Raw genomic sequence first — 25,821 nt, 5'->3', positions numbered from 1 at the left:
AAGGAGGTTTGGTTACATCTTAAATCAGTTCAATGGTGGCTAGAGTCAATTTATTTCACTTTGAAACCACACTTAAAAGTGAGTGGAAGTGACCTGCTTTTAAAGGCAGTTACGCTAACTAAATAAATACATGTCTGCAGACTAAGAGACATCAAGGTCTGTCCCATCCTGGTAATACAGAATGTAAATAAATACCTTCTGAATAGGCCCTTCGGGGGTTCAGGGTCTCCCATCACCACTGCAGTTGCTGGATAATAAATATCTAGCTGCTCCCAAAACATGTTCAAGCTGGAAATTAAGATATACTGAAGCTTTCTCTCAGGTTTGCCACTCTCTTGCCCTGGCTCAATCATTTAACCATGCACAATGTCTGTAAACATGTTAATGTCTTTTACCTGAGTATGATGATTCAAGTATTAACAAGCTGAGAGTGCAGCATTCTGGTCCCAATCCTAAAAGAAATTGTATGCATGTAGTGTTGTGTAAGTGAACGCATTGATTTAGATGGCAGTATATCAGTTATGAAGGACAGAAGAGTTTGTTTCCTTAAGTTCTTCAGTACTTGTATGTACCTGCACAGGACAGTTTTGTATGAGCACTTTCTACAATTTTGTCCAAACTAGCTTTTAGTAACCACTGAGGGAGAGATGGAATAGGGGTTCTAATTAAAGGGGCTCATTCCATACTTAATAAAGCATTATATTTATTGAAATACTTATGTGAAATCCTCCATAAAAACTGAAGAATAATTTTTACTGCTTTCAGAATGTCATGCATGCAAAACAAGTCATATTCAGAGCAGATAAAATACCAAGTTTCCTATACAACAGTACGATTTTTTCTAGTAGTTGATGAGTAGTACAGATTGAAAGACTCTCCTAAAGACTTCTGGAGACACACGTTGGATCAACCTGTGATGCCAAGAGGCTGCAGGACTGTGCACGAGTCCTGTGGCACTCTTTGGTAGCGCAGCGGGCATTCACCAGTGCCAGGACAAGCATTGCTGGGTTTGGAAAATGCTCGTTGTTCCTACAGTGTGCTGACACCACCTTTGCAGCTGTTCCCAGGCTGTTCCCTCTCATTTTACAGCACTCACACCCGGATACAGATTATTTTAGACAACCATGGCCATAAACTATTAGAGACAACTGTTGCATGAGCTACATCCATTATGAGCCTTTTAAACAATATTAAATGCTGCTTTTGATTTGAGCTACTGTATGGTTATACACGGTTTACTGCGCCACTGGCAATCATGAACATGTCTTAAAAGAAAGGACATCAATGCTGTACAATGTAGACATAGCCAAACATGTACTAGTGAAAACTAAAGCAGTTTAGCTTGTCTTACTCCTGGCTTGTGTGATGTATTTCTACCTCCTGGTACTGTGAAGTATTCTTTTGATTTTGAGATTTTGACCATTTTTCCTTCTTTCCTGGAAGGCAATGGAACAAAAGTATAAAAAACAGGCAAACCAACAAACAAAAAACACCCTGACTTTTAACTTTTGATCGCGTTCTGCAAATAGCTACCTCCAGCAGCTGGCAGAAATTAGACAGTTGCTTGAGATTTTTGAAGAGAAAATTCCCATTCTTCAAAGCTGACATTTTCCACAGCACATCAGTGGGAGAAGTTCCTCAGTCCTGGGGCAGATTTATTTTTTAATTGCCACACGGTATCTAGATTGCAGGGGGCACAGGAACGCGGATTCTAACGTGGTGTGAAGCTGATGTGGTGGAGACACAAGCAGGGAGGGGGCAAAGAGGCCGCAGCCAGGCTCTGTTCAGGGGTGCCCAGCGCCAGGCCAGGGGCAGTGGGCACCAAGGGGCAGGCAGGAGGCTCCCTCTGAGCACCAGGCAGCACTTCTGTGCTGGGCGGGCGGCTGAGCACTGGCCCAGGCTGCCCAGAGAGGCTGTGGGGGCTCCTCCTGGGCGATTATCACAGGGTGCCTGCCCTGGGCACCCTGCTGGGGGTCACTTCCCAAGCGCCGTCAGGCCGCAGGGCTCAGCCCACGATTGCGAGGCCGCCCCCGGGAGCCCCCCATAGCGGCAGGAGGCCGGGCTGCGTGTAGGGGGGGCCGGGGAGGGAAAGGCTCGGCCCCGACCCCCGTGCAGGGGCGGTCCGGAGCCTGCCGCCGCCGCCTCCCTCCCGCAGCGGAGCGGTGCGGAGCGGAGCGGCATGGACGGAGCCGCGGCGCCGCCGCCATGGAGCAGCAGCAGCAGCAGGAGCCCGGCGGCGAGGAGGACTGCGGGGACTCGGGAGCCGAGACGGGAGGGTGAGCGGGGGAGGGCTGGCAGGGACGGGGTTGGGAAGGGAAAGAAGCGGGGAGAAGCTCGGGGGGGAGGCAGAGAGAGTGTGTGCCCGTCCCTCCGTCCTTCAGCCCCACCGCCCGGGGAGGGGGGGGGATGCTCCGGGGGTCCATTTCTCCTGGCTGGGAAAGCCCTCGGTTACCCCAACCTCCTTGGGGTGATTGGGAAAAAGCCTTCCCATCCTCATCATCCTCGTTATGCACCTTGGGGGAAGATAACAAAGCTGAGGGCAGGGCCCGGGGGTGACTTGTTGAGGGCTTGGTGCTGCCCCAGCCTGGGGTAGTTCACATTGAGGATGGGCTTCGATTTGTGGGTGCCTCAAATTTGGGGTTAGTGTCGTCACGGTGCTCACCATACAAAGTGCCCCCAGCTTGGCCAGTAGGCGTCCAACCTGTAAGTGCCTCGCTGAAGTCAGGCAGTGATGGTTTTACCTGGCTCTGTGCCCCAGCGTGCACTGTTGGTCAGCTGGATGGATGACTCCTGAGACCAGGGATCACCCATGGGATCCCCCGCCCTGCTCCCACCCTCAGCCCACCTCTGCAGGAGAGAAGGAGCTTCTGTCCTGCCTGTCCTGCCTGCTGCTGCCAGGTCATCATGTTGGGAACAGCAGCGAGCCTCTGCTTGTTCTCTGGCCCCAAAAGGACAACCAGGTTGCACGATCCCCTTAAAGCTGTTCTCTCCTAGCTCTCCTCCCTCCCTGCTTTCCAACTGTATTTGCTCCAGCTCCTTGTCTGGTGGGTCTCACTTGGTCCCTAGTTTGCATGGGCATGAGGGTGTGCACACACCCAGGGGTGTATCCTGCTCTCAAAGTGATGCCGGTAAATAACAGCACCTACCGGGGTGCCAGAGCTCTGTGCTGGTGCATGAGACTGAGAGCATAACAAAACCGTAGAGCTAATTCTTTGCAAAGTGGTGTCAGGTGCACGGCACCCAAACTGAAGTTGCAGTGCTATAAATTGAAAAAACAAACAAACAAACAAAAAAAAAAAAGCAGACATGAAATATGACTGTCTCTTTCATTTACCAACTATTAATTCAAATAACTTCTTTTTTTTTCTTTAACTCTTCTGTGCTCTGAGAAGCTGAGGACTTTCTCCATCACCTTACATAGTTGTAGTATTGCAGACACACCTGGTGGTGAAAGTTTTAAAATGTTTCATGGGACAGAAAAAAATCTGTGTCTTCTTTCTAGTTCTTGGGATAACATCTTTAGGGGATGCGGGTGAAAGGAAGACTAACTAATCACTGAATTCATGGCTGGTTCAAAGCTCAAAACATCCTTGATGGGTCAAGTCACTCTCAATTTGCTGTGCTTACCCAGAATAGAGAAATCTGCATTTCCTTGGGAGGGATGCGGGGAAGGATTTGCCCCAGCTGGTGATGTTAGCCTTCAGACCTCAGTGATGAGCACGACAGCCCCTTATGTCTGGTGTTGGTGAGGTGTTAAGGCTGAGGATTTTACGAAGTGTCCCTGTCACCGGCCTGACACTGGAAGGTGAAGCTTAGCAGAAGAGTCTGTCTGAGGAACTTCAACGAGGGCATATGGCAATTGATAACCACAGGAGTTTATTTGGAAAAGCAATAGGTCTCTGCCTTTCGATTATTATTTTTAGCTCTGGTTAGCAGCTATTTGGTCTGATAAACACATTGCGTATGTCTCTTTCACAATGTTTATATATCAGTTTTCTCACCAAGCCAACTGCTCACAGCACTTGCCTTTTCTTCTCACCAGCCGATCTGCTTTTTGCTTTGTCTCAGCCCCATCCTAGACGTTGCTGAGTTGAGCTGTTTGCCTCTTTCTCTAATAATTCAATGGTTAAAAAAGAAAGAAAGAACAATTTGGAAGTTCAGCCACCATCCTGTGAAAGTATAAGGACAGACAAGTGTCAAAGTGATTCAGTAAGAGGTTTACATCGGGTGCTCCCTTTCTGTCACTCAGGGAACAATAGCCTGCAGTAAAGCCAGGCGCTGCAAGCCGCTGTCATCCCGATAACTGCACGTAACAGCGTGTGGAGTATGTGCCATGGAAGCTGTTTGTAACAACCAGCCAGCCTCGTACATCAAGTACCCCGTCTGCTTCTTAAGGTTTTGCTGCAGCTTCCACCTGCAAGTGCAGGCGAAGGTCTGTGCTCCAGGAAAGCTCGGTTACAGTTTTAAGCCTTCGTTTTCTTAATCTGGTGGAAAACATCTTCCTCATACTGCATTTGCCTCGGTAAATAGGGTTGGCAAAGAGGCTGCAGAACAAAAACAATGTATTTTAAGTGACTGAATCCAATCAGAATGGATTGAGCTGTTGTTGTCAAGTACCTAAATAGAGTGAGTAGAACGTATAAGCCAATTAGTTTATATTGGCTGTTTATTAATGAGATTTGAAAGAGTTTGACCATGCTGGGTCTAAGAGACATTGCCTGTACCAAGTGTGTCTTCTTGGGGAATGTATCTTTGAGCTTTCTTGTGTAAAACCCTTATTTCATCTGCTACTGAAATCTTTTAGCCCACAAGTATGGGAGACTGAGAGTTTTCTGCTATAACATTTTTTGTAGTATTTTGGTACTATAAAACCAGAAATTTTAGGAAGAAAATGGTCTTTTGGGGAGGGGAGGTGGACATTGATTAGAAAGCCAAGAGTGGAGGACAAGTAGAAGAAAGGATTTAAAAGGAGGAAAAATACTTATGTTTAAAACTGTAGATCAGTCATAGAGAAAAGCAAAAAGGCTAGAAAAAAATCATGCTAAGCTGCTTAAAATGAGTTGTAGAAAAGTGCATTGTTGAATTTCCTTGGTTTTACAAGCCATGCAAATGCTGTTATTTCACTATCCTTACTCAGAATAGCAGAGCTAAGTTTGGGGGGGGGAGGTCTGAAACAACCAAAGTGGCAAACTAAAACAAATTTAGAAGTTGTTGGGCACACCAGATTGAAGCAATGAGACAGATTCTTGCTGTCACTGATGCCAGTGGAGAAGCATTGGTTGAATTCATTGAAGACTGATATCCAGAGGGAAGCATAATGAATGCAGAAAAGTGGTAGTTTCTCAGACCTAAAGTCTTAAATTTTTGATTCCTAGATTTTTGTTAGGCCCAGTTGGCTGTATTTGAGGATTGCTCCTATAGGAATGCTTCCTCCTTTTTATTAATGGTATGTGCCTTAACTGAACATAACACTTCAGTGAGATAGCTGTCATTAATGATGATTTCACTATTTGTGACAATTCCCAGCAGAACTGCACATGTTCCCTTAGACATCTCTAAGAGACGATGCCTTAAGAGGTTCACACTCTAATCATTAGCTTGCTAACAGTGTCAAACTTTGCCTAAGCCCTTCATTTTTTGCCTTCCTCACTTAAAAGTCATTTAAAGTTTTGACAAGTTATAACTTTCAACTTAAATGACTTGAATTTGCAACTTGAGCCTTAACTCATGTACTTTAAAAATTTTATTCATCTTTTTTAGAGCAACTGAAGACTTGAAATCTTCCCTTCTCAATACACAGAAGTATTGAAGTAGAAGGTTGTTTTTTTTCTGTATAAGTTAAAAACCTCAATATTAAGGTTTTATTAATGATGCAAACCATATCCACTAGTAGTTCAATGCTGAGTATTTGATGAATTTTAGGAAGAAGGAAAACTATATATTTTTTGGTAGCAATAAACTGCCAAGGAAAGTTCAAAGGTGTATGGAGAAATCCCTTTCAAAACAGAGAAACAAAAAATTGCGTAGGGTTAGGACACTGTATCACACAGCAGCTATTTTTAATGTATATTTAGCAAAATCCACTACTATTCAGTTGTAGTTATTATGTGGGGGATTTAATCCATCCTTTTTGTCTTCTACTGTGGCTATCTTCCCCAAATTTCTGTAGAAATTTCTATAGAAATTGTCAAAACTTCTTGGCTGTGCCAAGAAGTTCATTATTTTTCCTTGTGGCTCTGTCCTTAGCTGCATGCGTGACCCTGGCTAAGTCACAAACTCTTTGAGCCTCCTTTTACTTACCTGTTAATCAGATAAAAACTCCTTTTCTTGTTTGTTGCAATTCTGTAACCTGTGTGAGACTCAGAAAATCTAGCTGTTAATGGGAGACGGGACAGCCTGTAAAAAAAAGAGGGTGTACCCCACTTACAAGTGTTAAGAATATCATAGTACACGTGTCCTCAGTCAGATTGGGCTGCTTAGATTATGAAATGAGTAGATGAGCCATTTGTCTGGGGTGAGGAGATGTTGTTTCCATGTCATTGTCATATGCTTCTAGCTTAAAGGGTTTCAACACTTCAGACTTTCTCATCTGTGTGGTAGTCCTGCAGTATGACAAGTCAGTCTCTTGTCACAGATATCATTCATTTATGCAAAACTCTCAGGAATACAAATCACTGCTGCTGAAACCTATTTTGAGGTTGTTATTTTTATTTATTTTTTTTTTAAATCTTGGGGCTTTTTTAATTTTTCCCCTTTTTTTCCATTTCTTGAAACTTTCACTTCCTAGATATACATCATTCTAGACATGTCAAGCTATACAATTTATCTATGATTTGTCATTCAAACAACATAAAGTTGCTTTTTTTGGTCATGAATTGGGACTGAGGAGCCCTTTCTGATCAGATTTGACCATTGGAGCGAAGCTGTTTCATTGAACCTTTGGGTAGGCAGACCTACTAGTGTGTTGCACTGGGGCTGGGCGCAGAAAGCAAGATTGAAACAGACTGTAAATCCCCTTTGACTGATAACCACGATGGTTAGGTCTCAGCAGGAATGAGCTTTCTGTCAGCTATTTGTGGCTGAGAGGAACAGGACCCCAGGAGGGGACGCTACATGGAGGCAGGTGTGTGCTATCAGCATCCTGGTGCATCCACCCCCCTGGAAGCACGCTGTGGTGAATGGGGTGCCAAGGCAGAGGTGCTAACCAAAACACCACGGTCCCACTTCATCAGGTGCCTTGTGGAAGGTCAGAAGCAACACTTCATCCTGATACAACAACGATGGGGATGACAGTAGTGATGTCTCCGCTGTTCAGCCTCAAATATAGATATGGGGAATAAGCTCTTGAGTGTGGTGGTGACAGCTGGGCTGTGGGAATCCATCCTCTGACTTCATCACTCTGCTGGGAATCCAGAGCAAGGTGTTTTGAGACGAGCTGCCCTGAGTTATTTCGTTGCAGTTGTCTTGATTACACAAGTAGAAGTACAGCGAAGGTAATGGGTTTGTGTTGGATTGATATTAGTGAAGCAGATTGCAATCTGACCCACAGGAATTCGGTGAGAAGAAACCCAAGGCAGAGCTACAAACCTAAATCTGTCTCACACGTTGTGCTCTAACTGCTGTAAAATCCTCCTGTGTGCCCTGTGGAGGGCTTTTTGGGGGAGGGAAGGCAAAGAAGCTGCTAAATACAGCGCTTATATGAAACAGTGAAATATGAAACAACTGTAGGCAGAGAAGACAGGGGAAAATGTGAGTACATCAGGTACCATACCACTGGTCGTAGGCAAGCTAAGGGAGTAGACAACAGAGGAGCTAGTAAACTTTACATGGTCGGGGATTTTGTGGGGGACTTTTTTTTGTTGTTTCTTTTGTTTTTGATTTGTTTTCCTTTGTTTTGTTTCTGGGGACTGAGGAGTCTTGACAATGGGGACCTTGGGCAAAGCAGGGTGTAGCAGCGTGTGGGGATAACCTGAGAGATGCGTTCGTGTTACACAGCAGGCTGCCTTGTGGGGATGTTGTTTGGCTCAGAAACTCTGCTTTTAGCTATACTCATGCATTATACAGCATGTGGGGGCGTTCTGAGCTCTGAGACAGAGCTGTCCATACTCTTGAATACTTAAAATGATTGATGGCATCAGTTTGGATGGGGCCATCTAGCTCTCCCATGGGATTCCTGGGAGAGCCAGGAACTTTTTTTTTCACCATTTTACCATGGGACCATTCGCAGAAGACCTCTTGCCAGGCTGTTTCGGAAGGAAGCGGTTTTAATGGTACAGGTGCAGATTGTTTCACCTCAGTTGGCCTCAGTCCCACATAGTTATCCTGATGACATTTATTACCCTAGATGTCACCGGTGTGGCACTGCTAATGAGATGCTGTGCCACTGCTGATCATCAGACCCTAGTAACCCAAGCAGAGGGAGATGCTGAAGTACCTGGATTGTTTTTGTGATTCAGAGACCTCATACAGCAGTGCTTCTTCCATAAAGAGATGGGTTTAGGATGTTTTTATGTATTGTACTCAGAAATTGCAAGTTGTGCTAGCAGCTACTAGTATCGAGTGAGCTGTTTCCCCCTCTTGGGTATTTTGAGGCTCTGTATTAATCATCATCAATGAATAATGCAGGCTGATCTCAGAGGACTGCTCAGGATCCTTTGTGCTCATGATGGACTTAGGCTCTCCAATAATGCACCGTCCTGATCCTGCAACAGCTCTAGTGGGAATCTAGGTCCCACATTTATCTCAAGCTTCTGCATTCCTGCTTTAATGCCTCTTGACATGCTCACAGCTCCTCTTTGCTGGTGGGCTGACCGTTAAAGCACAAATTCCTTGCCCTAATTTTCAGTACCTCCCACTGCTCCGATACCCCTTATGATCGTTTTTTTCTCTCATTATGCGCCCATAAAGGGAACAGCCCCCCATTTGTTCAGTTTGTCTCCTGAACGTCTCTTTCCTTTTATCTGTAGTGTAATATCTATCGGTAGCACGGAGGAAATTGCTGGCTGGAAAACCAAGTAATTGGCTGGGAGCCTCTGAGCAGCATGGCCCCAGTCTTTCACCATTAGAGGCAGAGAGTGCTTTAGTCCTGAATTATCCTAATGGGAGAATCGTCTCCCAGGGGAATTGATAGGAGCTGATGCTCAGGATGTTTAAAACAGGGATGGAAAGAATGGGAGGAAACAAACTTGCTTGATGTCAAGTGTCTACATGACCCAGGAGTTGTTTATTTCTGTGCTTAATTTAGAATTCAGTATCCTGCAAGGATGACTATAAGGAAAAACATTCTTTTTTTTTTTTTCTCCTACTTTGTAAACCACTTACCATTGCACACCATGAATCTGCATGGTTTGTGCTAACGTGCTGAAAATATTAAGGATTTTCCTAATTGTCGTTTTTGCTCTTAAGGACTAGTAGATTCAAGATGAAAGAAATTCAATGGAAGGAGTCAGAAGAAGGACAAGAGGTGATGCAGGTTGGCACTCAGAGTACACAGAGAGGCTCATATTCATCCCATTTGGTTTTAGGTATTTAGCCAAAGGTCTTACAATAGCAATGTAGTTTCTGTAGGCTTCATCTCTAGACAACAGCAAGGGAGAGACACACTTCAGACCTCTCCTTATCAACTATAGACGGAGCTCAGGGAGAGTGCAGTCCTTATTTCAGCATCTGAGGTTAACGTAAGCCTTTAAGCTTAATTATCCTTATTTTTTTTTTTAATTTTAATTCTGTGTATGTCAGTTATGCAACAAACATGAATTAAATATTAATTTGAACCATATTAGAATTACAAAAAAAAAAACAAACAATAGATTTCTAAAGCCTATTAAAATGCGTCTGTGCAATTAGTCTCTGAGCACGCTGTTGTCTCCTCCCTTTTCACTCCCCATCATTTTATTTTTCTTCTTGTCTCATTTTTCATGCCCCGCCTGTATGCCGAGTGACACTTCCTTGGTTCAGGACTCATTAATTCTCCATGCCCTGTAATATGCCTGCAGCCCTCTGGGATAATAAAATAACAGTGTGGAGTAATAGAAAGCTGCTTCTATTTGCAGTAAGCAAAAGACGAAACGTTGCCTCGCTCCTATCTGAAGCACAAGCAATGCAGACCCGTTGGAATTAGCTGCCAACTGCTGAACACAGATACAAGCAAGGAAAGCCTGGGGCTGTTTCCAAACAGAAGTGCAGACCAAATGAATCCTTGCTTGGGATGCTTGGAGGCAGCTGGGTGTGTATTGCTTGCCTCTGGGCTTGTGAAGAGTGGCTTGCTACGCGGTTTTAACACCCTTACAAATATGCGTGGTGCCAAAGGATACCCACACGACTCTTGCTGAACATACCCTGCAGCTTTATGCCCCCATACAGCACCAGCCCCTGGGATTGCCTCCCCCAGAGCCTGCTCAGGGCTGGGCTGGTGGTGTGGAGATGGCCCAGAAGAAGAGAGAAGAAGAAGATCTCCCTCTGCCCGTGCCATCACTGCCTCCACCTTTCCCTGCTACACAAGTGTCCTGGGGAAGTGTGGATGAGGGGGGGAACATTTTATTCGTGGAGGAGGTGTTGTGTAGCAGGCACATATAGGTATTGTAAGAAATTCGGGTGGTGTCACCTTTCAGTGGTCCAGCAGGATGGGCAAAAAGAGCTGCGGGTTGTTCCTCGTGCTCTTCCTCACCTAAAGAAGCAGTCCAGGACACCAAGTGCTAAGCACTGGAGTATGACATATGGGGATGACTGTCATTGCTTTGTTTCCTCTGCAGAGGAAAAGTTCATATCAGAACCTAAAGCATCCAGTCTAGTTGTTGAGGGTGATAGCCTTTATTCCCTTGGATGCTTGAGATCTTAGAGTATCAAGGTATCCTGAGAATATGCTTAGATGCTCTCTATTTCCAGACAAGTATCTTAGGAGTCAAGGCTCACAGATTTTTTTGATTTAAAGAAATACTGCACACTTGTTGGAATTGTTTATATAATACTATATAATAATAATAGGTTTGGATCCAAGAACTGTGTTGTGGCTCCATGAACAGTTTGCCTGTTGTGTTCAGGGCACTGCAGGGCATATATGCAAGACCTTGATAGTGGCAGAGGGCCCTGGCGAGTGGGGTCTGTTTGGGGGAATCAGAGAAAAAGGGGTTGGGGGGTCTGTGAATGACTGAAATCAAGCACTCAGAAGTCATACACAGGGCCTCAGAAGTGGAAATGAATAAAAAATAAATAAGTAAAGTACATTTATTTGGCATATTCGTTTTACTTAAGTGTTTCTGAATCTTTAGGACATGAACGGGCCAAGTTTATGAGTTTTAATCAGCCCTAACAGGGCTTTCAGAAGTTTGGGGTTATGTGCAGCTGCACAATTAACTGCAGTAGTGCTCAAAACTCCTAACAGCTCCCATGGATAACCCAATATGTGCTGAAGTAGAACCTCTAGCCCATGTTTTTGCTGAGAGATGTCTTGAAGAGGAAAATGATTTTCTAAAACAAACAAACAAACAAAAAACACTTTGTAATCTAAATGTTTACCTTTCAGTCCTCTCTTTTGGGGCCTTTCCTGCCACTTCTGTCCAAAGAACAATAAAAATTTTGTGAATAGAGTTCTCTTAAAATAAAATAAATTAAAAAAAGACATCTGCAAAACAGCTTTTAGATGATGTAAGACAAGAAAGAAGAGGAACAGGGTCAAAATCTAGTCAACTTCAGCTCCTAATCTTTGAAGCAGCCTTTTTCTTTTCTTATAGAAAGCCTCTGAGCTTTATTTTTATGCCTGAAGTGAGGCAGCATTACCAGCCACTGTCATCTCTAGGAAAAAAACCCTCGTTGCTTTACTTAGTCTATATAAATGCTTTCAAAATTTGCAAAAGATGCCAGTTTTTCTGAGGCCACGTTCAAAACTTGTTCCAGTTATTGCCTTCCTCAACATTAAATAAATAAATAAATAAGCATACTAAATGGACTTTAATTTACTATGCAGTGTGAATTAATTTTGGTACCTTTTTTTATTATCTCTGTTAGATGTAATACGGTAGAGCCCCGTTTAACTGAAGTCTTTGTCTTGCAGGTCTGAGTACAGCCGCATGTCCTCTACCAGCAGTGAGTATAACTTTGAGTCTTTTTGGAAACAAAATCTCATCTTCCTGTTTTCCTGACTGTTTCTGTTTATTAATGTCAACCCAATGTTATGATGGAGCTCACACTGACACAATAAAGCCCTCGTTCCTTCTCTTCTTGGATCTATGTCTAGAAGCAGCATATAAATTAAACTGATTGGAGATTCGTGACCGAAATACAAGCCATGTGTAAAATCATAAATATTAGAGGTCATATGAATGCAAGGCAAAACGAGAACAAAATCTGTAAATACGGCTTGGCCAATGTGCATGGGTCCTGCAACCAAATGAATCTGTAATGATGAATGTCATTAGAGCTGGGGCATGTGGAAATAATTGAGTGCTTATTGTGCGCTGATGCCAAGGACGCAATTGAGAACAAATCCAATGAAGCTTTTTGTTGATTTCCAAGGCGATAGATGCTCTAGTGAGTATCGCAGTCTTTCTGTTTATGATAGCTGAATTTCAGGTTATCCTACTGATAAAAGATGAATCGTAGTATCTGGATTAGTTTTCTTTTCCACCAACGCAAAATGGCATTTTTTAAAGCAATTTCAAGTAGTGAATTTTCAGTCCTCTATCTACCCACTCAAACCCACTCTTAGTTGTAGGACATCCTGTATCTACAGCGCTCATCAAAGGGCAAGAGGATGCCTCTCTCCCTGGTACACACACAGTCCAGAGTATTATTTATGCCAAGTAAGCAGATCAAGAATTCATAGATGAGTAATTGCATTTTATAATCCGGATCTTTAAGCACCATGAAAATCAGAGGGGAAGAAAGCTGTCGGTTTTTCTTCATTCACACACTCTCCATGCATGGAGAGTGCTATTTTCTGTCTCCCATGGTCTTCAGTGGAGAGCTTTTATTGATTTCAGCAAGAGCTGGATCAGACAGTATTCGTAATGTCTGGCTCCTGAGCTGATGTGACTAGCAGGGAGCTTGCTAACTTTTCTCCATCTGCTCTGTGTGTGTGCACACAACTGAGAAAAAGAGAATTCAGCTCAGCTTTTTCCTAAACTTTGTTGTTTAAATACATTGCTGGCTTCCCACTGGCAGGCATAGTTCTTGAAATGATTGGAAGGCAAAATCCAGCCGATTGACTTTTTCCACAAATAGTAAATGCGTATTGAATTTGACTGGTTACCCCAGGTGTGTGCTTTTCCCCTCACATCACGGTTTTGGGTGATGGTTTGGGTTTGCCTCTTAAGCGTGCTTATTTGGCAAGTAAGTTCAGAAGGCAAGGCACAAGTAAGTAAAATATTTCTCATTAGGTTTTGATCTCTTAACAACTTGGTGTGTCTGCCACGTATTTTAAAAATAAAGGTAACGTTAATTTTCTAAGTCTTCATTTTTACCAAATTAGCTGTTTGCACAAGTAATGTTCAGTCATATGGCAGCTATAGTCTGTCATACTGTGTGGTCACCTTGCTCTCTTGCTGCCCAAGGCTATACAATCCCCACAATATGTGGGGATTACAGTTGTATTTCAACACTGGTAATTTGTCAGAACAAGGATGTATTATCATCCCAGCACAGACACAAAAGTTCAGGAGACAGGACTGTCTCTCTCTTTCTCTTTTCTGCTTCCAAGGCAAATTATATTGATACAGCTTCACAAGTAGCAGTATTTAGCTTTCCATTTCATGTGGGATTTTTGTGGTCAGTCTGGTCAGCCAGTGTGAGAGCAGCAGTAACATTGATGTAAAAGAAGTTAGGTGGAAGATAAATGTTTTTGTTTTGGAGGCTGGCAGTTGGGGGTGCATCATGCGTTTGAAGAAAAGATTATTGTGCAAGAGAGATTAGAAAAAAAAACACAACAAGTATGATATGAACATTTATTTGGGGAAGAGATTCAGAAAGTGGTGTCACTTGTACAGAAAACAGTCTGGTCAATGGTGATATTAGGACTTAATGCAGTGTAAAGTAAACTCTCATAAATTAAAAAGCAGTGTCTCCATTATCTACAGCTGCTTCACCTGAAGCTCCTGTGCTAATGAAATGGAACTTATCTGAACCAAAAGCATCAGTGGCTCATTTGGTTTTTGCAAGAGGTCTTATCCTCTGGTGCCAATGAGGCTCCCATTTCAGCATTTAATAAATGAATATTTCTGTATTGTGAAGTTCTGGATAAACTCCACTGGACAAAGGTTTGCTGCAGACATGCCAAAGGAGAGGGTGGGAAGGATTTGGTGGGTGAATTAACCAAAGCTGCCTGTATTGCTTGCTGCGATGAGAGCAGCTGAGCAAAGTGCAGGACCTTGCACCAGTGCAAAGGCACACAGGAACCCTTGACCTGTGGCAAGAGGCACCACCCATGTCAAGTGAAATCTCAACAGCTGCTTTGTGGCAATGGAAAGATCAGTCTGTGCACACTTTATTTCCAGGACTTCTTTTCCCTAGGGAGACGTTCACCAGCTCAAAGGCTTGTCTGGTGCGTTGGTTGGACCTTTGGTCTTAGGCAGCATCCCAGTCCTTTTATTCTTTGCCCTCGTGTGCCAGCTTTGGTTAACCAAAGAATGCTCTTCACCACAGCATCCAGCTAACATTTGGGCAAGAGCACTGAAGTTTGCAGAGTGTCTGTTCATTTCTGTGCAGAAATGGAGCTGCTCATCTCCTGTGCCGGCTCTGGCTGTTGCTAGGGTGACTGTGGGCCACTTTTCCCTTTCTTATCGAGCCGAGGAAATAGGCCAGGCAAACCTGCCTGATAGATGCTGGGGTTTGAGGCATTACGGCTTTGAAAGGTTCAGCAGTGTGGTTTCATGGAAGGTGCGTGCGAAATTAATGTTGACATTCTTCTTTTCTGAATCCTCCTGTGCATAGCCCACTTCTCCCTTTGTTATTCAGCAGGAGGTGTGCTTCGCCCTAATAGGATGTTTTGCCCGGTGGTGTGCTCTTCATTAATCTAGCAAATGCAATAAGCTGCTTTTTGTTCATATTTTCAATTACCTTTTCAATTACAGTTTTCAATTACCATTAGGGATCCCTGATCATATACGAAAGGCAATTGTGCTAGGCACTTTAAAACACAGAAGAGACCTTTACCCAGAGCTCATAATACCAAAATATAAAGGCCGTTGGCGGTTTATGGATACAGGCAGTTGCAATCACAAAGAAATAATTAATTAGGATCGGTCAGCATAATAAGCAATGGTCTCTGCACATCAGCACTGCAATTATCTTCAAGCTGCTTTGAGCTGTGCATTTCAGGGATGACTTTCAGTCGGGGAGGAGGAGCTGTGATGGAGCCTGCTCACATCCTCCTCTGCACAGTCTTTGCGTTTGTGGAGCTTGGGAAAGACCCAAGCTAGAAGCAAAGATTTCAAAGCAAGATTTTTGTGATTTGAGATGTGAAATATTCCATGCTTAGTCAGATCTGGAGCCAATTTAACCACCTTGTCTTAGAAATAACTGTGAAAATAGGTGTTTTTTAATTTGGTTGGTTGGTTGGTTTATTTGTTTGTTTTACTGCTGACATTTTTCATCTAAGAAATCAGTAGGGAACTGCCTGGATACACTTTTGTACCCTGTCAGCTAAGCCAGTAAATGAACACAAAGCTGGCCCTATGGGATAAGGCACAAGCTCGTGGCAGATTGTAGAGCATTCAGGTTAGCAAAACCATGTAGCTACACCATGGTTCATGTCACGCTGCTCGGTGAGGTAAAAGAGGCTTGTCACCCACCTGCTTTGCAGTTGGAAAGCTGGTAAGTCACCTTCCCCTGCTCCTCTGCTTTTACCTTAGCAAGTAGGAAATAATTCAGCACTTCTGGGTTGTTTTTAGGTGGTTTGTGTTCTTCCACTGTAAACCTAAGGCCAGGGCTATTAAAATTTTATTTCCATGTTGCACATACTTGTAACCCAGGGTTCTAAAAAGTAGGCACAGGACAGTTTCTTTTGGCAGGTTTACAAATTTACAACTATGTGAGTTACCAAGCATGTGTCTTTTTTATTAAGATTTACCTTTAAATTATTTTCTGTTTGTGTTCTCTTCCTATGCTAGTATAAACTCAGGGCTCTGTTCTGGGATTGGATCAATGTTTTGTTGGCATTGCCTGTATCAGCTCACCTGGGCTGTGTTTGGACTGTTTTCTCTACAAGTGTCAAGAGTCCTCAAAATCTTCACTGTTATTCTCGATGCCAGAGGCAAAGAGACTAGCCAAGGCTCTTACCCCTGTGCACAAGCTGTGCATTGCAGCACTCTGCCCTAATGAAGGCTTAGGCAGCAGTTTTTACCTTCTGAATGACACTTGCCTGTCCCAATACTTGTTCCTTCTCCTTTTCTGCTTTCATAGCAGTGCTTTAAAATGTCACAGAGCCACAACAGATGAGTAACCTTCTCCTTCATTACTCCTTCAGTTTTCTTCACTCCTTGTGAAGAAAAAGAAGCAGTGGCACACCCTTTATACTGGGTCTGGTCATGGGGAACAATCTGGCACTCCAGAAAGAGTTTTTTTATGAAAAGAGCCTTGAAACCTCATGTTGGCACATGTGCCATTACCCCATCCAGGACGACATACCAAAATCGATGTTCTTTTTCTTTCAGACTTACTTCCAATCTTACTTAAACACCTCACAGTTCTCCCTAAAGGCAATTAGAGTAAGTTAATGGCATGCAGTCAAGTCACAACGTCCAAACAGGAAAAATAACAGTTGCCCAAAATGAGTGCTGTCCTGAATTTGAGGTTATTCTTTGCAGTTTCCCAAGGCTGTGCTACCTTTCCTTTCTGACTCTGTGCTCTGCCAGACTGCTTTCATTTTGAGCAGGTCTACTCTGAACCCTGCTGTGAGGTTGCTGCACCCAGGGTCAACATCAGCAGTGGAAATTCAATATTTGAGTGTGTTTTCATCCCGCAGACCCAGCAAAAGCTTCTCAGGTACAGATATTATTCATCAGGGTAGAGCATGGGGAGTCAGTATTGGGCCATCTGTCCTGTCCATGCTCAGAGCTTTTCAATGCACAGTTGTCACACCATTTTCATACTATAGGCATGTAACAATGATACCTTTCTCCTTTGATCCTTCTGTTTTGTCTCTTTTTCTCTGTTTTTCATTCGTTTTTTTTTTTTTTTTTTTTCTCCCCATGGCTTCTATTTCTTGATGTTACCACAGAAGAATCAAAATCTTCCATCTCTATTCAAGTTCTCAGACTGTAACCATTGTTGGAAGGAAATGTGAAGAGAAACAGTATCCCTGTATATAAAAAGTGTAATATCCACCCTGAGGACCAGGTCATTTATACAGGAAAGCAAAGTCAGTGTCTTCAGAAGTTCTCCCATTTATAATTCTGAAGAGTTTTTATTACCAAACACTCTAGAGACCGAGGGATCACATCGGTCAAAATGGGCACTAGTGGAGCTTTTGACTAAAGACAATAGATTTAGCAGAGATAACAGGAGCTACAGGAGTGTAAGGATTTATAGTGTTACGTAGATTTATAGGTATCCTCAACATCAGCACATGGAGAAATGGATTCCTGTTACTCATGCCTCATTTCGAAATCTGGTTGCCTTCACTTAACTATTAAAGGTGATGAAAACTAATCAGAAGCAGGAGAGGGGTGGGTTTGATTAGGACCATTAAACATCTGTTACAAAGGTAAAAATTAGTAATGTATTTGCCTGCTTTAAGCTCAGTTAGTTCAAACCAGTTCTGTTCCAGGTGCTGCTGGACTGGGTATATTCTCTGTGTGTTTCTTCAACCAGTATCATTTAGTAAGTGTAAGGATATAACTCTATTCTTTTACTGCAATACGAAGATATACCATAGTATATTGTTTCTTATTTCTACAGAGAACTGAGATGATTTTACAATGGCTGGCAACAGGCTCTGTTAAATAAAATTGCAAAATCAAATTATGGTGGGTTTGCCAGAATCATGTTATATTCCCAGAAGGTATCATTACAAAAAGAAGATGAATCAAAGTGTAAAGAAAAATGAAAGAGGAAATTGGGCCCAAATCATGTAAAGCTGTCAGCCTGCAGCATCTGCCAATGCTGCAAATTCAGGTGTTTTATGGAGTGCTGAAACCTGAAGTGGCAGCTCCACAGGAAATACAGGGAGTATCTGCTGCATATCTTACCCAGCCTGTGTCATGCTGCTAGAGATAAAGAGCAGAGTGCTGCTGCCCACTGCAGCTGTGTGAAGAAGGAAAAAGTCATGCTACATGCCACCTAGCAGTAGTTGGCTGTGTAAAATGTGTTGGTGTAACTGCTCATCATCAAAGTACCCTACCTTTTAAAGGTTGGGCTAGATGATCTTGGAGGTTTTTTCCAACTTAAATGATTCTATGCAAGTGCCTGGATATGGGATAGAAAAATGTGGTGCTGAATCACAGAAAGCTGTGGTTGGAAGATTGAAATGGTCTGGTCTAAGCTGGAGATGATCACTGGAGATGGTTGTCTGACCACCCTCACAGTAAAAAAACAAACAAACAAAAAAACCCACAACTTTTTCCTATGTTTAAATAGAATTTCCTGTGTTTAACAACACCAGCCACCCCCATAGCCCCACCAACATCACAGTCTTATCTACAAGCGTCCACTCCTGTGTTAGGCACTGCTGCTGCATCACAGCCTGGGAGCTGTGCCAGAGCTGCTGATACAGAACTTACATTGCTGTTTGCACTTTTACCTTTCCTGAAGATGAGGTTAGGACACTGTTTCCATCGGGAGATAATGTGTTGAGGATGGTCTTACTGCACGTGGTTATTTAGAAACATAAGTATTAGAGGGGAAATATAAAAACCCTAAAGCCCTTAAAGACACGTGCCCTTAATGACATGATTAAAGATGGCCAGTGGCCAGAAACAGAAGACAGTGAAGAACTGAGGCAGAGCCACATGGAAGAACATGCACAAACATCTGTGTAGCGGTGCTTGAAACCAAATCCTGATTTCTGCATGTCAAGTATGTGCTGTTAACCACAAGCAAGCCCTTCCTCTTGTAAAGGTTGAAGTTCCTCTTTAAACGTCTTTAGTTTGGGGTAACCCATGCTTTGTGTTAAAGCCAGAGTTTTAGTCTTCGGGATCATTTAGCACACACCCAATTGTGTGTCCCGTGGTTGAAGTGCTTCCTCCTGGCTTAGTGTTAGCTTGGGATTTCAGTATTGAAGGGGTATAAGCTTACCCTAAACAGTTAGTGGACCAGAGCTATCAGAACTCTACTTGTGCTGCTCCTTATATCACCATTATATATTATTTTCTGACCACATCCAGTTCATTCTTTTTCCTGTCATAGATGCAGCTGATAAAACCTGGACAAATTTTACAGAAAAAAAAAAAAGGTATGAATGACAACCTGACATTTTTTCTAGCTTCTGTTTTTAGCGCACATAGCCATAATCAAAACCACATAAGCAAATCTTTCTTCTTTCTCCTTACCAGACATGATTCAGAAGCACAGGGAAGCTTTGATAAACACTGAGCTATCGACTACCACACAGTCCTAGTAAAAAATTACAGAAAAGATCTCAGAGAAAGTTAAATGGGATTATGAGGTGATGCGGATTGTATTTCCCTGTGTGGAAGCGTTACTGGTGCTGTCTCAGAAAACCACAAGGAGCTAGGCAGCTGTTTAGTGGGTCTTTCACCCTGAGCAATGGGTTGCAGGAAAGATCCTGACACTCCCAGATTCAGCTGCTACAACGATGAAAATGATCTGAAAATTGTTGAGACATCTGCCTGAATTGTTAAAACCCACAGAAGGAAGCTAAGTAAATCTGCCCCATATTAAATCTGTCAGGCAACTCCTGGTTCAGAGGCACCAGTTATGATAGGAGGGGAAAAGCCATCGGATTCACCAAGTGAAATGGCAAAACACTTGTGCAGGCTAAAGCTGTTGAGGCAGTTTCTACTAAATGCTCACTATGTTGACAATGGCAGTCTGAATATCTACTTTGCTCTGAAGCTGATACAGGTGATTGCACAGACACAAATGTGGCAATGCCAGACCACGCCTCAGGGCTCGATCCCATGGTTTATTTGGGATGCGTCCCTCCTGTAGATGCTTTGTGGTGGCTCCTGCCTTCCCTCTGGCTGGGTTTCCCTGCCACCTCCTTGTGAGAGCAAGCTGATTAAAAGAAACCTTCCTGAGAATTAACATTTTTGGCCAGTTCCGTTCTCTGACTGCCACCAGAAGGAACAATCCTGATTATTCCTCGTCTGAGTCTTTCTTTCCAGTCTGTTCAGCAAGCTGTTTCAACTCGCAGCTAGATGTGACACATGGGAAGCAGTGGAAACACTTAGCTGGGAATAGCAGGGGAAAGAGTGCCAGCAGTGAAGTCTTAAATTGTCTTAAGCCAATCATAAAATCACACTCTCAGTTAACTAGAGTACATTGTGTGAGGTATGGAGCTCACTGTTAGACCAAATTTGTCAGCTGCTCAAGTGTACAAGTTTCTTGTGGTGTTTTTTTTTTTTTTTTTCAAATGCCATGTTCTTTCTGTGCTTTTATAAAAAAACATATTTTTTTAGAATCTCAGCTTTATATAGGAGTCAGGTTTGAAGAAAATGCAATGCTTGCAGTCAAAGGACTTTAAACTATATGTTGCTGGACGCAGTTTGAGTGCTGACATGCGTAGAGTGCAGCCTCTGATTTATCGGGGATTGCTGACAGGACTTTTACTGAATTACCACACCTTGTGACTCCAAACACAGGTCTGAAACTAATACCAAAGATCAGTACCTGGGTTCTTGCCCAGTAAAACAATCCGTATCTTTATTTCGGAAGACTTTATGATTGGAAAGGACTTACATCTTTGCAAAGCTTAAGCTGTCTAACGTGGAAAGCTGGAGTCATCTGGAATACCGCTCTCCCTTAAAAAAGTGGGGCAATTTTTTTCAGTTCTACATGCAATAGAAAATGCCAATAATACAAATTAATGTAATGGTTGAGCATTGATAATTAGTGCACTTTTCCTGTATTTTTCCACTGGACTGAATTTAGCAGCAGCCAAGGCTGCTGTGTAGAGTCCCGTGCTTTGCCTGGGCGATGCAGCACCAACAGCATCACTGAACTCACTGGGGCAAACCTGGTGAGCAGCAGCTAACCACTATGACTGACTTCTCCCCAGAGGGTTTTCTGCTTATTGTTTCTGATATATACAGAATAACAAATGCCAGCTGTTCTCCGCAGATCAGGAATATTTTTCAGGGTGTAAAACAAAATTCACTTACTGTTTCTCATATGGGTATCAGGTCTCCTGTGAGAATTAATCGCTATCTGATGGAGCCATTTGAGCCCCTGGATGGGGAAACAGAGGTAGATTGTGGCTTTAGAGTGAAGACAGGTAAGGAAGATGCCAAATCACATGAATTCATTTTGTGGTATGGACACACATGCAGTGCAGACTGGGCTAAGACTCCCAAGACAGCTCTTGAATTGTGGTGAACTCTGTGGGAGGGAAGAGGAGAAATTAAAACAATCAGCCTCCAGGAGAATGCCCCTAAATTCCTAGCATAATACTTTATGCTAAGCTTCCCCACTGTAGCTTACATAGCTTTTCAGTGAACATTTGCCCCAGACTGCTCCAGGTATCAGGAGTACCTAAGTACAGGGCTAGCACCACAAGTTGGACTGCAAAGTACTGTTAGAAAAAATGGTTAGAAGGCCCTGGCACCATCATAATAGGTGGAAGAGCAAGCAGGCAGGGCTGATTTAACAGTATTGCCAGTTTCTGCCATTTTACCACTAGTCTCGATTTAGTAGTGACTGTCCCAGAGATGTGTGAGCACATCAGCACTTTGAGGTTCTTCTTTTTCAGCAAGCTCATAGCTAAATCTGTGGTGCTTGCGGAGAGCACTGAGATAAGACCTCAATTCTCCCCAGAGAGTAAGTACCTGATAAGGAATTTTTAACAAAAAAAAATCTGTTTGCCTGCCTGAAGATCCCATACACCTTTTTCTTGGAGTTGGGGGTCTTTTTTTCTAGATGCTTAGTATACAGCAAGGCACAGCCTCTGTTTTGACATGCCTGTAGGCAGCATAAAACCTAGATAGAAAATACAGGATTTGCAAAGAGAAGGCTGAAGTGTGAGGGATGCAGGATTAGACAGCTAAAAACACACTGTAGCACACCAGTCCCTTTCTTTTTAGCCTGTTTTTGAAGAGAAACGCAACACAATTGTGCCATTTCTCTTCAAAAAAAATCATTTTTTTCAGGCCATTGCTCACATTCAACAAATTTTGATAGAGAAATAAAGGTCTCAGAGATGTTAACATCCCACAGGTTTCATCAGAACTGGAAGAAAGGCAGAGGAAAAAAACCTTTTGCCTTCAGGGATTAAAAAGGCTGCAGTGTGTGTTGAAGCCGTTTGTTTTCTCAACCTACAGCTGGACAGTCAGCTTGCAGACAACACAGACGTATCTTTACACCAAGTGTGAACTGCTTCTTGTCTGCCAGGTAGTTAGGGAGTAAGTGAGAAGGCTGAAGCACTGCGAATGAGGAGTTGGGGGAAACAGGGACTTAGGGTGCATCTGTGAGCTAAGGAGCGCCTGAGGGTTCACCTTGTAGTGATCAGCTTGACTAATAGAATCTGAAAGTTGCTTTCAGATTACGTAATCACATCATTTGAGAGTATTTCTTCTGTAGTGATTATCACTAAAGCATGTCTTGTTTGTTGACAAAGTGGTACAGCAAGATAAGCTACCAGAATGAGAGTGATCTTCAAGATAAGCACATAGGCCCACGACCTTTTCCTGTGAGTTGCATAGCTAGGGAATGAAGATGGAAATGCAGTTACTTAGCTCCCACTACACTTGTAGACAGTGGAGCACTGTGGCCTTGACTACAAAAGGAGTCCAGGACGCGTTTCTGCTGGAGGGACATCCATTAGGTTCCTAAACTTCCACAGGGTGGCTCTGGGCTGCAGTGGTTGAGACCCAGAGAAGAAAGGGAGAAAGAGGGCTTTATACGGTTCTGAAGACCAGCTGAGATGGCACCAAGGACAGGAGGAGCACAAACAGGAGAGCAAGTCAAGGTGCAGTTGTACGCTCAGCTTAAGACATGTAGCTACAAAAGCTACCCCGGCCAACAAAACAGAGTGAGCAGGAGCGCATGGAGGGGTGAAGGAGGGAGAGTGAGATGGCCCCTATCAGCAGCAGCTTAAGCTGAGCATGAAACAATGCCGTTAGGTAGGTCAGGGCTGGTGGGGAGGCATCGGGTTTGTAACAGCAGGTGGGGAGTTCATTGGGTCTGTAGCACAGCAGGGAGTTTCAGCAGCTGCTGCACCATCTAACAGCAAAGGTACCCCACGGTGAGATCTGCCATTGCCTTTGCTCAATCACGCAGTGCCTCTGTGGGCATCAAGTATCACTTTTTAATAAGATTCAGTCCTGCAGGGTTGGCTGCATGCTGTATACTAAGGGCAATGACATCTCCTCAGAAGGCTGTTCATATTAATGCATCAGAAAGCTTTTTATCTCCATCGAGCAGATAACAGGCTTCATTCTCCAGCTTTGGTTTTCCTCGATACCTTTTATTGAGCCCTACAGCAGCCAGATAAAAGCACAAAGAGCCTAACATTATGTGCCTGTCTGGAGGAGCAGATTGACCATTTTGCCCTGCTTGTCAGTGTGCAGGTCTGCTATGCATTTTCCATACTACCTTAGCAAGGATGGAGGAGTGAGCATCCTGGCACCATTACCTCTGTTAGAGAACATTCAACTGCAGCTCCACAGGAAAATGCTGCTCTGATGGGAGTGTGAAAGAGGTTTCTCTTCTTGTCACAGTGCCATGCAGAATATCCCCTTTCTTATCGCTTCTGAGCATCCCTCGTGAGTTTGAGGTGGTGTGCTAAGCAGGACATGCTGAGAAACACATTATGCTGCAGTCGTGCATTTGCCAGATGACATGAAACAGTGGGAAAAGAGAATGGAGGAGCTGGTGAATCTGTCACATCCCGCCTGTTCAAAAGATTATTGATGCTGCATAATTCATCAAAGCATGACCTAGCAGTGGGTTCTGCTGCCAGAGGTGGCCAGTAACCACGTCTGTTGCAGCTGCCCACAGAATAATGCTCCTTGTTTGTGAAAATAAACTCTGTCTGCCCAAGAGCCTTTCAATTAACCCACCTAAAAGGGTCAGTCTTGGGTTAGAATCAAATGAAATGTGAAGGTCCTGCTCGGTGAGACATGGTACCATTTCAACATCTATTTGTGTTTTGGAATGGAATTGAAATAGGGAAATACTGAAATTATCTGTGCAACAAAAATCCCAGGAAGAGTCAATTAAGAAATATTATAGTGATTTTCTTTTTTTTTCTTTTTTTTTTTTTTCCTGACATTATTTATATGAGATGTGTTTTGTTTCTTTGTTTGTTTTTTACATTCCCAGAGTTCGAATATTTTTATTTATTAGCAATGAACAAAATATGCTGATCTGTAATGTTCAGTTTTGAGTTCTTTCATTACCTTCTGCTAGCAGTTATTTCTTGGTAACGAAGCATTGTTTGATGGGTGCTGCAATTCTGGAGCTTGGTGTGTTTGTTCTGATCCTCTCTGACTACCTCATTTACCTCTCCTGTAGTGCTTCACAGCATCAGAAATCAGCCTGAAATGTTACTGATGTAGTGATGAAGGGATCCAGTCTATCAGGCTGTAAGAGGCTCAGACAGAGGCTCCCTCAGTTTGGAAATGCACTTTCCTATGCAGAAGCTGGGGCTGGGATCCAGTCTGACTAAAATCTCTCTTTGCCCCAGTCTCCATCCTAGCTCACATACCTTCCAGGTTTGCCTAACCCTGTAGATAACTCTTCATTAATATCTCCTGGTGAGCGTGAGGGGTCTTTAGGTCCCTATCTTGATTCACCAAGACAGGTGTAGGAGAGATGTCTTGGGTGCTCGTCTCCCTCCTAAGCTGTGCTACAGGCCAGATTTGGGCAGTTAATGCAATTCCAGCCAAGGAAGGTGAAGCCAGGAAAACCAGATGTCATCCAGACTTATTAAATGAGGAAGTGTTTGGAGCACTACCCCAGCAATGGACAGGTCTTCATGCAGGACCTCTCCAGGGGGAAGGTAATCTGGGCCTTCTTGCACAAGAGGGGCCAGGCTGCCAGCTGCGGCCTGATAACCGCAGCAGCCTTTCTGCTGGAGGAGTCCTAGTGCCAAAAAACAAATGCAAGAGGGAGATTTCTCTACCCGAGCAGTATCCAGCTGGCATGGGGAACCCTCTGCCCATTCCTTCTAGGGATATATGGCTTCTGAGCAGCTGGGTACTGACCTGAAGTTACAGCTGCTCGTGCAGCTTTGGCACCACAAGCCCTACATTCCTGGCCAGCTTCAACAAGGACGGTGTTACCCAGATACCAGACTCTGAACCTCATGGCACCTCCCAGGGGCAGCCGCTGTCCCCCCACCCTCCACCCTTAACCCATGGCTTCCCACGTTGCCCATTTGTGTCACTAAATGGCCACTGTCCTGTCTGTCCCCAGGACAAGGCAGCATGAATTTCGGTGAAGCAGCTGGCACAGACTTGACAGCGCCCACTGCTTTTTGTCAGGATGTCTTTTCCTGATGAAAAGATCCCAATTTCTGGGCAGAGAAAGGAGGGGAAGAAGAGGCACAGGATGAGACTGCCATGCTGCTTTGCAGGACTTCCTTTTTTTTCTCTGCCCAGCAATATTGCACCAGCAACACAATAAAAGCAACACATACCAGCCCATCAGGAGCTCAGTCATAAAATACCAGGCCACTTTCTGCTGCCAACTTTAGGACATCAAGTGTGAGAG

General features: G+C 43.6%; 1 protein-coding gene across 1 annotated transcript in view; it reads left to right on the top strand.

Annotated features, from left to right (window-relative positions):
• Nucleotides 1–2,205: 2,205 nt before the first annotated feature.
• FAM124A (family with sequence similarity 124 member A) overlaps nucleotides 2,206–25,821 on the top strand; it is a gene marked incomplete at both ends in the record, with an annotated part of 38,730 nt that continues 15,114 nt past the window's right edge. Inside the window, 2 exons of the mRNA XM_082784749.1 lie at nucleotides 2,206–2,276; nucleotides 12,050–12,081. Coding sequence (XP_082640875.1) covers nucleotides 2,206–2,276; nucleotides 12,050–12,081 — 103 coding nt within the window. The remainder of the gene's footprint in view (nucleotides 2,277–12,049; nucleotides 12,082–25,821) is intronic.

The sequence above is a fragment of the Aythya marila genome (genome assembly GCF_965140915.1).
Source record: "Aythya marila genome assembly, chromosome: 1".
Classification (NCBI taxonomy): domain Eukaryota; kingdom Metazoa; phylum Chordata; class Aves; order Anseriformes; family Anatidae; genus Aythya; species Aythya marila.
Note: the sequence above shows the minus strand (reverse complement) of the source record. Positions and strands in the feature narration are given on the sequence as shown.